Source organism: Podarcis cretensis (assembly GCF_951804945.1).
Source record: "Podarcis cretensis genome assembly, chromosome: 5".
In the NCBI taxonomy this organism is placed as follows: domain Eukaryota; kingdom Metazoa; phylum Chordata; class Lepidosauria; order Squamata; family Lacertidae; genus Podarcis; species Podarcis cretensis.
Genome location: NC_137174.1, coordinates 59269582 through 59285663, shown reverse-complemented (window position 1 = coordinate 59285663; position 16082 = coordinate 59269582). Strand labels below are relative to the sequence as shown.

General features: G+C 45.3%; 1 protein-coding gene across 1 annotated transcript in view; it reads left to right on the top strand.

Annotated features, from left to right (window-relative positions):
* The window catches only part of SLIT1 (slit guidance ligand 1), a 124700-nt gene that overhangs the window by 98150 nt on the left and 10468 nt on the right, over positions 1-16082 (top strand). Inside the window, exons 16-28 of the mRNA XM_079977221.1 lie at positions 805-949; positions 2157-2231; positions 2959-3102; positions 3283-3426; positions 3749-3915; positions 5317-5449; positions 6083-6151; positions 8001-8072; positions 9478-9549; positions 10033-10104; positions 11287-11450; positions 12517-12641; positions 13273-13370. Coding sequence (XP_079833347.1) covers positions 805-949; positions 2157-2231; positions 2959-3102; positions 3283-3426; positions 3749-3915; positions 5317-5449; positions 6083-6151; positions 8001-8072; positions 9478-9549; positions 10033-10104; positions 11287-11450; positions 12517-12641; positions 13273-13370 — 1480 coding nt within the window. The remainder of the gene's footprint in view (positions 1-804; positions 950-2156; positions 2232-2958; positions 3103-3282; positions 3427-3748; positions 3916-5316; positions 5450-6082; positions 6152-8000; positions 8073-9477; positions 9550-10032; positions 10105-11286; positions 11451-12516; positions 12642-13272; positions 13371-16082) is intronic.

The window sequence follows — 16082 nt, the reverse complement described above, 5'->3', positions numbered from 1 at the left end:
TTTAAGTATACCTTCCCTAAGAAACCAGAGGCCTTCCTTTTGGGCATCGTTGACCAGAGGGTGCTAAGGAATGACCGAACATTTTTTATGTATGCAACAATAGCAGCAAGGATACTCGTTGCGAAGCATTGGAAAACCCAAGATCTACCCACACTGGAAGAATGGCAGATGCAACTGATAGACTATATGGAACTGGCTGAGATGACTGGCAGAATTCGAGACCTGGGAGAGGGGACGGTGGAAGAAGATTGGAAGAAATTTAAGGACTATTTGCAAAAATATTGTAAACTGTATGAATGTTAAGGAGGATGCTTGATCACAAACAACTTGGCACCATTGAATTAGATAAACTGAACTATGAAGATAAGCTAAATTTAGGAAAAAATCAATTTTTAGATAATGATTAGGCTAAACTAAAAAGTTTTAAAAAGTCAAATGAATATATCTAAAATTTAAGATATAACATTGGAAAATTAGATAAGGTGGGGACAAGGTGATAAATTGCTGAATTAATTTTTATATTTTGGAACGTAGGAGAGGGAGATGTGAGGAAGTCCAAAAAGGATAAGAAAATATGTTATGAAATGTGATGTTTTTTGTATGTTTTGTTTATTATGTTATAATTATAAAAAAAACTATTAATAAATATTATATATATAAAAAAAAGGAATGTTGGGAGAAGAGTCAGGCCTCATGCCCCCAGACAGAAGGAGTCCCCTTCCAGAATATGCTTATTCAACAGTCCCAAGTATTCACACACACCTTCTGTGTGCACACTTTCTCATTGCTTTCTCTTGGTGGCAGGTACGGAAGATTACCAGTTGAACAGTGAATGTCACAGTGACGTCGTCTGCCCCCCCAAGTGCCGCTGTGAAGCCAACGTGGTTGAGTGTTCCAACCTGAAGCTGACAAAGATCCCAGAGCGCCTCCCTCAAGCCACAGCTGAACTGTAAGTCAGCATGCTTTGGCCATATCTAAGAACCATACTTCCTTCCTCACTATCAAAAACCGAGTACTCTTATTTGCTTTCCGTGTGGCTTTATTTACACAGTTGTGGATAGCAAATGTTGCTGTTGTAGGGTTGCTGGTGTTTTGAGGACTGATCTCTGTGGCAGGGACACGGAGGCATTCTCTATGGTTTTGGGGTTTGCTCTCCGCCCTCCCCCATCATGCATTGAGATGGAAGGACCTGCCTGCTGATTGGCTCCCCCTGCTGAGGCACACCTGACCTCCCAGACTGGCTGCCATCTGTGAAGCAGGATTTCATTTTAACTCTATAGAGCCCAACAAACATAAGAAGAGCCCTGTTAGATCAGGCCAAATGTCCATTTAGTCCAGCATTCTGTTCTCACAGTGGCCTATGGGAAGCTTGCATGCAGGATCTGACACAACAGTGCTCTTCCCACTTGTAATTCCCAGTGACCGGTATTTGGAAGAATGCTGCCTCTGACAGTGGAGGTAAAGGTTAAAAGGTTCCCTACATACTTGCTGCTAACTGTGAATCTATGAAACTCGCAGTTCTTTTTCTTTCTTTTAAAAAAAATAATATTTATTACCTTTTCCAACAATTCTCGCAGTTCTTTTTCTTAAGGTGAAAATAGAAGTGAGGGGGAAACTCCTTGTTGTCTAAGGGTTTTTTTCTCCTCATACTTAATTCATACTTTGAATCACTGCAGTATGTCCAATTCTTCTTCTTCTACTACTACTACTACTACTACTACTATTATTATTATTATTCCCCACCCATCTGACCCTTGGCCCTATCCAGTACTGAGTCTTTCATTGGGCCATTTCACCTTCTATTTCTATTCTATATAGAATATACTTTGAAATTATCTGTGTGTAGGAAAAGGGCACATTGTTCATGTGGACAAGTGGCTTTCTGCTGCAGATGCTTGATTTCGAAAGCTGGTGTGTATTGGCTTTCAAAGCCATATACTTACTCCTGGCAGAACAATCCATTTGCATTACGCTTTATATTCTGATACATATGCACATTTTTATACACAGGGATTAACTCAGTACAGAGTGGAAAGAATGTGTTAAGCAATGCAAAGTTAGTTTTCAGAGATGGGCCTAGAATACACATATATTTTATTTTATTCACTGCTTTGCTTTTCGAGCTGTATGCTTACAATCCTTTATTTCTGTTGCAGGCGGCTGAACAACAATGAAATCACAGTGCTGGAGGCCACAGGCATCTTTAAGAAGCTCCCACACTTAAAGAAAATGTGAGTATGTGGGTAAGGGGTTCTCATAGCAGAGGAGATACTCCAAAGACCTCTTGTGCACACAAGATCTGGGGGAAAGGAGGCGGCAATATGAACAGGGCTTAGAGTGCAGGAGTATTCCAACAGGAGCCAGATATTTCTAATGCAAGAGGGTGACATGTATGCCTAGAATGGAAAGGCCAAACTAGAGATGACCTTTGTCACATTGCTTGGTATTGCATAGTTGATTTTTAAAAGTTGAACAGCTGGCATAGGGGGGCCAACCAGATCAGGACAATGGTGTGGAGTGAGGGGAGCTTTGACCCAGTGCTGGAATTGCCCCCCCTCCCGCCCCACCTCAACTGCTGTTTACAAGGAGAATAAAGCTTCCATTGACATCAGTGGGAGCTTTCCTTTCAGTGCAAAGAGCAGGCACGGGAGGGAGAAGATTCTGATCAAGACTGCCAGGGGCTACTCGATGGGCCTTCAGAAGCAGAAACAATTTTTTTAGAGGAAGTCAAAGGCTTAAGAGTAAACATATGGCATACATTCAAAGTGGGTTCAGCAGGCGCAGGTTGCAGAAGAATTAAAGACAGCAAAATAAAACCAGCGCTGTTGGAACTACTACAAATATTCTTCATTTGTCTCTGTTGGAGAGAAATGCTCCTTGTAGGCTGCGCACTGAGTTGAGAAAACTTTCTGCCTGCTCCTGTGTTCCACTATCACTTCATGTTCCTTGCTTCCCCAGAAACCTGAGCAACAACAAGGTGTCAGAGATTGAGGATGGGGCCTTTGAAGGGGCAGCTTCAGTCAGTGAGTTACACCTGACGGTTAACCAGCTGGAGTCAGTGCGCAGCGCCATGTTCCGGGGCCTCGATGGGCTGCGGACCCTGTAAGTTGGCCTAACTAGGGTTGTTGGCCTAACTGGGGTAGGGAAGATAGGAGAGAGCAGCAGCGGTGGGTTGTCAGTATGCAGGAGGAGTAGCAGGGTGGAGAATGCTGTCAGTCTCCTTTGGCTTTCCAGGGGTAGTTTGTAGAACGGGCTTCTTCCCATTCTCTGTCCTCCTTCCAGGATGCTGAGGAACAACCGCATCAACTGCATCCACAACGACAGCTTCACGGGACTGCGCAATGTGCGCCTCCTCTCGCTGTACGACAATCAGATCAGCACCATCGCACCTGGGGCTTTTGACACGTTGCAGTCGCTCTCCACACTGTGAGTTGCGAGGCGGGGAAATTCTAACCTATTAACTAACCTCTGAACACGCTCAGTCCTCTATCCCTTGGTGAGAGCTGTCTACATGGTGTCTGCTACCCCACCTTGATTGCAGGGAGGCTCCATAGCTCAGGAGTAGAACCCACGCTTTCTATACAGCAGGTCCCTACTTTAATCCTTGGCTTCTCAAAAGCACTCCCATGTAGCAGTATTGGAAAAATCTGTCCCTAAGACCTTGGAGGGCTGCTACCTACAAGCCTTTGCTAGATTATCCTGTGTTTGCCCAGTTTATTTATCTCCCTCCTGTACCCCTCCCACCCAGGAACCTGCTGGCTAACCCCTTCAACTGCAATTGCCGCCTGGCCTGGTTAGGCGACTGGCTTCGTAGGAGGAAGATTGTGACTGGGAACCCCCGCTGCAATAATCCGGACTTCCTACGCCAAATCCCACTGCAGGATGTGGCCTTCCCCGACTTCAGGTGTGAGGAAGGTAACTCACAGGCTCTCGGTGGGGATGAGGAGGATGGGGAGGGAGCAATTATGCAAACTGAGGCTATGATTGTATAGCAGGTGTATCTTCCCACAGACCCACATAAGGCCCTATTTGAGTTTCCGCTAGCAGACCAGTGTAGTATAGTTGGGAAGGCTGTTGTGGTTGAACGAGGTTGATATTCCCATTAAGTCATAAAAGTCCAACCCTGTCCAGAGTTGTTGCAATATGAATTTAAACCAACAGAGGGCACACAGGAAGTCATTACGGAAAATGGGAGTGCCATGTATTAAGCCAGATTTTGAAAACGCTGAATGTCCATTCGCCCAGGCTGCACTGTGTGTGTAAACTGCCTCAGCCCTCAAATCTTGCAGTAGCAGTTCACACATGGAAATGAGTTTCCTCACACAGATCAGCTGAAGTGGGAGGAACCCAAAGGCTGCTGTAAAGGGCAAAGAAGACTGCAGCCACTAATGAAATGATGTGGTCGCCCCATTCTGAAAAGTTGTGGGAGATTTAGGGCGTGTGTGTGTATGCATGCATGTATGTCTTGCAGTCTTCTTCATCTCATACTGTTTCCTCAGTTGGGATGACCCTTTTTGTTGTCCCAGCATGGGCACTGGTCAAGCTCAGCAGCAATTACATGGACATGCCTAGCAGTTTTTGTATTGCCTGGTGCCTTCAAACTAGACATAAACTGAAACATAGGACAAATCTTGTCAGGCATGCAGCAGGTCCCCACTTACGTAAGGGGCTGTGCCGCCATGGTTAGGAGTGGTCTCAAGGTTCCCCCCCCCCCAAAGTCAATTAATTGGTTAAAAGCAAGGCAATTTAATCAGCTATTTAACCACTCAGTATAAATAAGTACAGTATCTTAATGCAGGAAATATTTTTGGAGATGTTTAACACAGCGTCACTTTACTAAATAGGTAAATCATTAACTGTCTAGCAAATCATCTTAAGCCGTTGGCTCTGGTCCAAACAGCAGCTTCTGATATGGTGCATCTATGCAGGGTGTGGAGGGGTGGCTGCTGTTCGGGCGGGGGGGGGGGAATTAACAGCTCCATAGCTTTTCCCATGTGCTTCTGAGAATTGAAACCCTTGTGTAAATCAATAGGAGGACATAGATGTCAAAGGGACCTTTCACACTCTTTCCAATTAAGAGCGGTGTTTTATTTGCAATGAATTAATCACACCAGTTGATTAATATTCTCAGTTCTAATTGCTGCTGATGCCTTTGGCCCTTTGATAAAGTGGGACACTTTATAATGGTGATATAAGGGCAGACTGAAATCTAGATTTCCCTGGGGAAACATAGGATAATGTCTGCTTTCAAGATCTCCTATTCCATCACCATGCCGTCTCTTTCCACTGTGAACCCTTTGGCTTGTGCCTTGGCAGGTCAGGAGGAGACAAGCTGCTTCCCACGCCCTCAGTGTCCCCAGGAGTGCACTTGCCTAGACACTGTTGTTCGCTGCAGCAACAAGCACCTGAAATCCCTCCCCAAAGGGATCCCCAAGAACGTCACAGAGCTGTGAGTAATGCTGCCTGGGCCCTTCTGCTGACGCTGCATCCGGGAAGAAGGGGCAATGTGGGCACTGGCAAGTCGCACCTGTGGATGAAGGGGCTGGGACCAGCCTAGTGAGGGGCATGCAGCTTTATACCTTGCACTGTTCAGCAGATCATCCTCAAAAGCTAAACACTGATCCAGTGCATGCCACATTCTCTGTGGGTTCAAAACTGGATGCCACTGAACTCTGAAGGGATTTTTTATTTCGGCGAATGAGTTCTGTGACAGGTGGAAGGGGCCTGTAGTACTGTTATATTACTCTGCAGCGTTAATGAATCCAATGTTGATACCCTAGAATCAAACATCTGGAAAACTGGAAGAAAGCAAGGCAGCCTGAGACAAACATAGTTTCAGATTTAGGAGGGCACGTATGCCACCCTGTTAGAAATACAGGCATGAAACACAGGCATTTGCACTTACAAGATAACTCTGATGGTTTTCCCTTAGCTGGCACCATTAACAGAGGAGCAGGGACAGTGCTTATCACTAGTTATAGCTTCTAGGTTTAGAGTCCTTTGAACACCATTGTTGGAAGTTTAACAGTCCTCTCCTGTATTGCTGCTGTGACCTCTGATGCATCCTTCATTGTCCTTGCAGCTACTTGGATGGCAACCAATTCACCCTGGTTCCTGGACAGCTCTCCACCTTCCGTTACCTACAGCTGGTGTAAGTATCTGAGAAGAAGTGACCTCGCGTGGGTCCCCGAGAGCTTGCCATAGTCTTTTTTTCAGAGAGGCAGGAGATGGGCTGTGGGCTGTGGCCTTTTCTCAGACATTTGTGCAGCATGTCTGTGGAAATTTTTAGACCAGGCCTAGGTGGGGAGTGGTGCAACTCGTCCCTCAGTGGACGCTGATCAACTGATTTGGCTCACATGGTATCAGCCTTTCACCAGTACAGAGGGGCTGGTTGGGGATACAGGAGATCTTTGTGGAATCAGGTGGCCATTCTGTTTTCAGGCTCCCAGGAGAGCACCAAAGAGAATAAAGCAGGTGCAGAAAGGCTGAGTGGCACCCAGATGTTGTATCTCCCACCTGGTTCTTCCATCAAAATGCAAAACAAGGCCATTTCGTTAAAACACACGCATACCATAGAGCTATATGGAAGCAGAGAAGCTTCTGAAAAACAACAAGAGGATGGTCAAAGAAGCTAGCATGGAGGATAAGAAATAATTTTTGTCTAAGGGAGAATTTGAGAGGAGGCATAGGACCCATTCTGAATTACATAAAATTATGCTTAACATATTAGCTTGTACAGCTGAAGAGGAGGTGAGAAGCATAAAGCATTAAAATTAACCATTAAATGTTTTTAGATTTTAGCCGCCTTGGTTATGGGGTCGCTAAAATGCAAATGCCGTACAACTAAAAAAGCTGGATTATCTTGAGCAAGGTGCAGTTAACTCAGCTCAGGATATTGGGTGAAGTAAATAATTCTAAAAACGCCATCTAGTCCATCTGACTTTGGATTTGGAGTTCATCCATCTCTCTATTTACTTTGGTTTCCCTGGACATTAGAATAGCTTTGCTTTTCTGCTAAGGCACTGTGAGTCCTTTAGGAACTGATTTCAGTTCCCAAAGAGGTAGATTACCCTTCTAGCATCTCTCTCATATGTGGTTCCTGGAATTTTCTGAATGATAGCCTTTTCCCCTGCCCCATTGACCCCACCTCACTGACTTTTCATCTCAAATGTTTGTTTATTGCCTGCCTAAGGAATTCCAAAGGACCCTTCGCAGTTTATTTTATTTGCTGGCTGTTGAAATGCAGCTGAGTCTAAGTCTTAAGCACACTGACTCCAAGATTCACTCCATGCTCTGCAGGTCATCTTGTGATTTTCCCTGGCCTTCAAAGCATGTGCACTGCTAGATTTCCTTCTTCCTACATGATACAGTTTATCAAGATTCCTTTCTAGCAGCACCAGAGAAGAGATTAGAAGAATTAGCTGACGACATGCAGTCATCAGCCCAGAGCTGTTGCCAAAGGAGAAGGCAGATTTGAAGGTGCCACCAGCGCTGCATCTGCTGGATGTTCAATCTGTGGAGCCACTGTTCACATGAGAGTGTCCTTAGATATGCAAAAGACTGTAGAGTTTAAATGCAAAAATATGGGAAGGACAGAATTGTTCCATCCCTATTTTCTCCAATGGAAATAGGGACATCCCATTCCATAATGATTATTTTACTATTTTTACCCCACACATCTTATTGGGTTGCCCCAGCACTCTGGGCAGCTTCCAACATACATAAAACCATAATAAAACATTAAAAAAATAAATCTTCCCTGTACAGGATTGCCTTCCAGTGGCTTGTGGGTTGGATAACTCCATATACCCTCCAACATTTCTCCAATGAAAATAGGGATATCCTAAGGAAAAGCAGGACATTCTGGGATCAAATCAGAAACCAGGACGGCTTCTCTAAATCAGGGACTTCCCTGGAAAATAGGGACACTTGGAGGGTCTGTTCTATAGGAAGAGAGAGTTAAATGTGATGTGAGCTTGCACAGTGCTTTTGTCTTACAGGGATCTGAGCAACAACAAGATCAGCTCTCTCAGCAACTCATCCTTCACCAATATGAGCCAGCTCACCACTCTGTGAGTGCCCAATACAGCATTTGAACAGCAGATCAGAAAGGGAGGATGTCCTACTGCCTCCAGCAAAAAGAGGCCTCCTCTACAGGGAGAGAAATGCCTTTTTAAATGACTGATGTTACAGTATACTGGCTTATACTGTGCAAAGCAGGGTAGAAATGCCATTGATCCCTGGGATCTACTGCCTGGCCAAAGAGAACATCAATTGATGGGGTGTCAGTTGCTGGTTCCAACTAACTAAACAGGAATGAATGCCTCCTGCAGTTCATTCTTGTCTACAAGGTGTTCTGTGACAACAACTACTTATAATCTGGAATTTGCTTAAATCCATGTGACCCATACACATGTACTCGTCTGTTCCCATTCTGATATTAGCTTATAAATCCTAAAGCTGCTACATCATCATAAACGTTAGGTTAGGAGGTTTCTTTCTGTTCTATTGACTGTGGTTTCAGTTTCTGAGTTCCAAGCTTAAGGGTCAACCAGAAGGGCTGGAAACTTATTTTCATTTAAAAGACAAATGTAGGACTGAACACCTCAGTCAATAAATACAATTAAATTGTTTTCTGGCAGCCAGAGCCTTGAAATTACAGGATTTTAGTGGGATTTCAGTCATCCCAATTGAAAGGGGGCTGGTGACACATATTGTTGATTGATAATATATTTAAAATCATCTTAGCAGTAAATAGAATGTCACTGCTATTTAACTGAAAGACACCTTGCCATTAAAAAAAAAAAAGTTGAACTGAATAGTTGAACTGAGTTGAATAGAAGTAATGTAGAAAGTAAAAATCCTTCATTGGCCAGCAGACCCTATTATTTTCTGTGTTGCCATCAAAGTTGCAATTTTAGACTCGTGCCAACTATTTGACGAATCTGGAGAGAGTATGAACTTCATGGGTTGTTAGCATCGTCATTGAGTGGAATCCAACCATACCCCAAGAACACACTGTGCCCCAGTTTATGTGAGTTGCCCATTAGAGAATCTTGAAAGAAACAATGGCTTGGCTCCTAAGGTGTGCTAACTTAGGGAACTTCACAGAAGGAAATTTTCCTGTCCCCCCCCCCACTGTGCTCTTCAAAAAGCCTGTTGGTAGGCTTGGTGGGTGTGTCTCCTGAACAATGGGGGTTTGGGCACAGTGGTTTGCTGGGGGCGGAAAGGCCAGGAGGGTTTCCTTCTGTGAATTTTCATAGCTTACCTTAGGATCTGAGTCCAATTTTAGGGAGACCCCCCACCCCACCTGCAGGAGAAGCGTTTTTGATGGACACAGGGAGCAGGAGGGAGGAAACTTTCCTTCCTTTAACTAATATGGGGCTGGGGGAGGGATATCAGACAGTATGTGGGCTGGGTTTTTTTTTTAGGAATGTGTGATGATTCAAACTCTTCCTTCTCTTCCCCATCCCTCAGGATCCTCAGCTACAATGCCCTGGAGTGTATCCCTCCCCTGGCCTTTGAGGGTCTCCGTTCACTACGGCTGCTGTAGGTACCTTGTATTCATGTATTCCCCTATGCCCCTGCTCAAGGAGAATCCCCTCACTGGAGTCTGACTTTGGCCTAAACTGTTCCTTAAACTGTTACTTTAAGAAGTGAGCAGCCAGGCAATTGGTAGTGGAGGGAGAACAATGGGCTGAGGGACCCTCCACTTGCTTAGTTTGTGTGTGTTATGTGTCATATGGACATTCATTTTGCTTTCCTTGTTTCCTTGGACAGTTAGGGCTCAGCCACACATCATCTGGGCATAGAGCAGGCAGTCTATCATAAGTCTGCGGGTTCGTAATCCAGTGCTTGACATATGATACAGATGATATAGGGGGGAGGAGTCTAAAAACCCCAATTCCTGACTTCCCTGGTTTTAGGCAGATCATGCTCCCCTAACCTTCTTAAAGGGTCCATCAAAACAAGTAAGACAGGTGGGTCCCACGGTCCAGGACACTGAGAATGCTACTTGTGTTTTGTGCACAGGTCCCTCCATGGAAATGATATTGCTACACTTCCTGAGGGGATATTTGCTGATGTCATCTCCCTATCTCACCTGTGAGTATTTGCATCAGTTTGAACACCCATTCTTTCCTCTTGCATGAGAATCCAAGCTTGGCACTATTACCTGATGCTCTGTGGGACAGTACTTGGAAGGCAAAAGCTAGAAAGCATCCTTTGTTTCCCGTTGTTTATCCACCAGGTCAGAGAATGATGCTAGGCAGGGGTAAAGCCTATTTTCATTTTGGTGTGATGGCTGCCTTGGCTGACATGATGGCAGACGTAGTGTGCTCTGTATGCTGAACAGCAGCAGGAACTGGTCTGGTTCTGCTTTCTTGCAATGTTGCTGAAGTTCCTCCTGGCACCTTTTATCAGGAGGCAGCAACCAAGCTTGCAGTCCTGTAGTTTGCACCTCTTAAGTAAGGCAAAGGAGTTAGCATGCGTACACACACACACACACACACACACACACACACACACACAGCAGGCTGTACTGGCTCTTAATGCCCACTTGACTGTGGGTGGGGTGGGGGAAGGAAGTTGGGGAGGAAGTTGTGCTGTGCCTCTTGTCTTCTACTGCACTTCAGAATAATGCAGGAGAAACCAGCGTAGACCAGCACCCCAATGCTCAGAACTATAAAGCACTGCAACAGACTTAAGGAGAAGGATGGGGAAAGGTACATTTGAGGGAAGACTAGGGTATGTTTTTTGTTTAGGGGTTTTTCCCCCCAGCAGGACCATCAGCCTGCAGAGCAATTTCAGCCTTCAGAGTAAATTGTTTCTCAATTTACATACATCTGAAAAGATTTTAGATATGCTAATAAGCAGCACCTCCAGGAAAGGCGGCAACCCTAGGGACTACCTCTATGTGTCTTCATCACTCAGCACCCGCACCCTGAAGTGATGAGTGGTACCAACACCCTGCATTTCGGTGGCCGCAATTTGCACATTTTGCTGCATCTTATTGAGTGATGTCATCAGGAACTGAGATAGCAAGTTGCAAGCCAGCATGTGTGAATCATACCTTTAAGAACATTATGAAGAAAGAGAGAGACTACCGCAGATTGCCGCTATGTTGCTCTATGAGGGCAGTTTCAGAGTCTGAAAATAGAAACCTTACTTATTAATCAGTTCCAGGGCCACTAGAGGCAGCCAGAGAGATCAAATGCAATGAATGACAGCCCCCCCCTCCAGACCTTAAGGAGTTACGTAGAGATTCTGGTTCTCCCTGCTTCACAGAGCCATCGGTGCCAACCCACTGCATTGTGACTGCCACATGCGCTGGCTCTCAGGCTGGGTCAAAACTGGCTACAAGGAGCCTGGCATTGCCCGCTGTGCTGGCCCTGCAGATATGGAGGGCAAACTGCTGCTCACCACTCCTGCCAAGAAGTTTGAGTGCCTAGGTAAGTGAATACTTTATAGGATACTCTATACTTTATTCATTTTGTAGACCAGCTTTGTCCAAACAATGGCTCTTTCTGGTCCACCCTACCCTGCCCAGTTGCTCTTTGGCCCTCTTCCCTTTCCCAACCAAACTGGGACCAAGGTTGAGGCACCTTAGCTCCAAGGCAGGTCAGGCGAACAGTTTGGGTAATTCCAAGTACTATAGGGCTTGGGCCTGTTGGTTGAGCCTGAGGCACATAGTGAGGGAGCATGAGGATTGTTAATGTGCAAGGAGGGGGGAGATGAAAGGAAGGGCTTTTTGCTAGTGATTGGAACTGTGGCAAGGCTTGTGCAACTTCTGTGTCTCACCACATTGGCCCACACATGTGCTACTCCTATCATGTTTGGTCCATAGTGTTGAGAAGGTAAGATGAGTGTCTTGGTGGTCAGACTCTGAATGAAGACCTGGAGGAAGGACACAGGCTGGAGGCTATGTTGCCTCCTCCTTCCATAGCCGTCTCATCCAGCTAAGTCACTAAAGCCAAATCCAGGAGCACTCCAACTGTTCGCATCTTCCAGCCTGTTCCTGGCCTCTCTATTTGGCAAAGGAAGGGGCAGGTGTTCCATGTAGGGCTGGAATGATCAAGCCACTTCACTTAACCACGTTCGACTGTTTGTTCATCGTCCAAAGGTCTTTCCCATCAGTTGCCACCCAGCCCCCCTTTTTAAAAACTGGAGGAGCCAGGGATTGAACCTAGGAAATTCTGCATGCAGTGCATGTGTCCCAGCACTGAACTACAGGGCCTACTATTTAAAAAAGAAAAACAAGCACAACCTGGCTTTGTGCCACGGAGTGGGGTGGGCAGGCTCTCATTTCAGAACTCCTCCATCTGTTAATATATATTCAGCTCCACCATTAATCCGTTTGCGATCTCCTCTATGTTTCTGGCAAGTGCCTTGCAAAAGATTCTGGCCAAGAAGGGGGACAGTCTTCACAGGAGGATGTGTGGAAATCCTCCCTCCCGTTCGATGATTCTTTGGCTCTGACCCCAATTCCTAGTTGTCTGGTTTCTTTCATCTATGCAGGGCCTCCTCCCCTCATCATCCAAGCCAAGTGTAACCCCTGCCTCTCCAGTCCTTGTCAAAACAGGGGCACATGTCAACAAGACCCTTTGGACTCCTACCGCTGTATCTGCCCCAGTGGCTACAAGGTGAGAAGAGGGATGGGGAGGAGGAGAGGGGTGACTAGGGAGGGTGAAGGGATCATTGACAAAGGGAAGGATTGGGCTTTCTCCCTGCTTTGGGGACCATAGCCTCTGACAGCTTGTGTCGACCAAAAGAAAAAGACTCAGAGAAGGACCAAGACATGGTGGAAGGAACCCATTCTCCAGTTTGACAACCAGCCTAGTTTATCACTGCCATCAGGAATGGGTGAGATACACTCTCAGTCCCTACTGATTGGACCTAGAGCTGCCACTATTTCTGGGGGTGGGGGTGGAGAATGTGGAACTGGCTGTTTCATCTGAATGTTCACCAGATGTTTTGCACTAGAGCACCCATTGTCCCTGATCATGATGGAAACTGAACTTCAAAACTTACAGAGGACGCTTGGTTGGGAAGGCAGCTCTTGACTAATAGCTATAAAGGAAATCCTGGTGGCGAAAACAAGCAATCCCAAAAAGGACAGCCTGCATTATGTATAGGCAGCAACTCCTATTATTATTTTTTGTTCTTTTATGGCTGATGAGCAAGGACCTGAGACTGAGAAACCTCACGTCCTGGCCAGAGCTTTATAATTTGTTTTTTGTACTGTGGCTGCTACTTCTCCTTGTCTTATTCCAGGGCCAAAACTGTGAGCTCTCTGTGGATGGCTGCTCCAGCAGGCCCTGTGAGAATGGTGGGACCTGCCTGTCTCATGAAGGCAGTGAAGCCAGCTTCACGTGAGTGGCTGCTCAGGTTCTCAAATGGGGGGAAATGGTAGAGATTTCGGTAGGGATTTTGGGGAAGAGTTTAGGGCAAGAATTAGAAGAAAGCAAAAGGAAGAGTTTGGGGCATGACAAGGAGAATAAAGAGAGCAGGTCTTCCTAGGAAAGAGGAACCTGATGGGGCTTGAAAGGAGAAAATAGGGGGAAGGGGAGTGGGGGTTGGCCGGCTGATGGGCTTGAGAGAGTTTCATACCTTGTTCTGTGAGGGTTTGGTGGTATGTGGTGGAGATGAGAGCACCTCTTCAGCAGTAAAAAAAGGGGAGAGGAGGAGGATGAGATGTGGGAGTCCACAGGGATGTTACTGGGTCTCTTTGATATCCAAAGGATAGCCAAAGAGATGAGGTCTCTTTGATATCCAAAGGATTCCTAATTGTTAAGGCAAAAAACATCACCTTTTATGCTTACCTTGGGCTTAAAAATTAGCATAAAAGCAAAGAAGGCAAAACCTGTCTTCCTGACAGTGAATGAGTATAAAGAAATTAAAATGGTGTCTAAGATGTTTGCAAAATGGCTTCTTACAAATGCATCTTAATCTGCTGCTTATATGAGTTGGAGAAAAGAGATTAACGTATCTTTTGGACTCTGCAGACAAGAGCCTCAGGCGATCAAAACTTCTTGATTAGTAATCTTGAGAGTGATATTTTGTTGGCCATATCCTTGTTTATGGTGCTTTTCATTTACTTCTAAATATACAAATTATAAGGGAGGAATGGCAGAGATTTACAGTGAAAGGAGACAATGAATTTGCCAGGGGCTTTTGCAGCTCAGCTTGCTTGGAACATGTGAGCTTGGCTTTCTGTAATGGAGTCTCTCTTGAGGCCTCTCCAGACTAAAACCAACATCCTTCTGAGGTGCAGGCCATCATAACAAAAGCTGGATGTTTTTAGGGGTGCTTTGTAACAGATTTGGGGGGAAAATTTGGGAAGCATTCTGTTGATACTGTGCAAAAAGCCGTAGTCAGTTTCTTTCTGTAAAAATGGGTTGGGACCCAGCAGGGGAAACCTTTTAAGACGTTTACAGCCTCTTGGGGAGCTATAGCTCTGGTTTGCAGTTGGACCTCAATGCACAGGACTCCTCCCCACTTCACTCTCCAGAGTACAGTGTGGGTGGCTTTCTGGGAAACAGACCATAATTAGTGGCTGAAAATAAACCACAGGCAGTAGAGAGAGAATGGGGCCCTAGCCCTTTCTGTGTACCCAAATTGCCAAGATGCTAAATGGCCTCTCATCCCGTCACCATAACAACCCAGCATCTTCAAAGCCAGCACATAATGTCCTTTGGGGGTTGACAAAGCTGTTTGCCTGCACATGCCAGACTAGATTCTGCCTTTGGGGAAAGGTAGTAGGCAGGGAGATGAGCCCTCTAGGAAAGGATATTAGGACCCTCAGCCTGCAGAGCAATTCAATATGCCAGAGACGGAAGGTCATCAGTTCTTCCACCTCTGCTTCCTCTTCCAGCTAAATAGGCTACAGGCAGTATAAATGGAAATGACAGCATATGCAGCACACACTCACCTGTGCTTTTAGTACAACAACCCCCCCCCCAACACGCAAATATATGTGAATGCAATGTGTCCCTTTCCTGATGTGTGCACAGATGTGACATGGTGTACGTAAATGAATCTCAAGTTCAGACACACGCAGTACACAACCAGGCACATGCATGCATACATAGCACCACATGCATTATGTGCATAGAACTGTAGATACAGCACACACACTGATCTAGCTTGGGCATGCAAATGCAGCCATAGGTATAGCTTTGAAAATTGATTTTATTTGTCTGTTTGCTGGTTTACATTTTTATTTAAAATAGTTGTATACTAGAACTCATAACCCACCTACTTTCAGCAGCCAGAAACACCATAACCAGACACTGGAGAGACCTGTCAGGAGTAAGCATGGACCAATGGTACCAAATAGTATGGGAAACAGCCCTACTGGAAAAATTAACTAATAAACTGAAACTGACACGGGGACAAACAGAAGAAGACACCTTCACCCCGATATGGCTCCCCTTTATCACATACACAGCCCAACAAGACAATGACAATAATCCACCAACAGCATACAAATCAATATGGCTAACCTGATCCAAAACACCCACCCACCCCACTCACACACGAAAACAAAGATCACCACAGCCAATCACAAACAAACAATCACACCCTAGGCCAACCCCAAACTCTCTCACCACCAAAGGAACACAAGTGAACAACACAAACAACGCTGACACCAAACTCTACATACATTAAGCATAATAGAAACACCACCACCTGACCCCACCCCCATCCATCTACCCTCCCTCCACCCCCTTTCTTTTTCCTTTTTTTTTCTTCTTCTCCCCCTAATGCCTCAACAAATGAAATGGATTTGTAAAAACGTTACATGGGGAAAAAAAATACGAGGCAATACACTTCTGTAAAACAAGAAAATCCTAAATAAAATATATATAAAAAAATAGTTGTATACTGCCCTTCATGAAAATGGATTTCAGGTTGGTTTATATAAAAAAATTCAACAACCAGAGAAAAATACAGTAAACACACCCGAAACCACTGCTGAGTAGCAAGAAACAGTTAAGTGACAATACTTAAACAAACATTTAGGCTCATTTAACCTTGAGTCTCATATCCTCATAGCCTTCTTTTCTTGCCCATACCAAGGG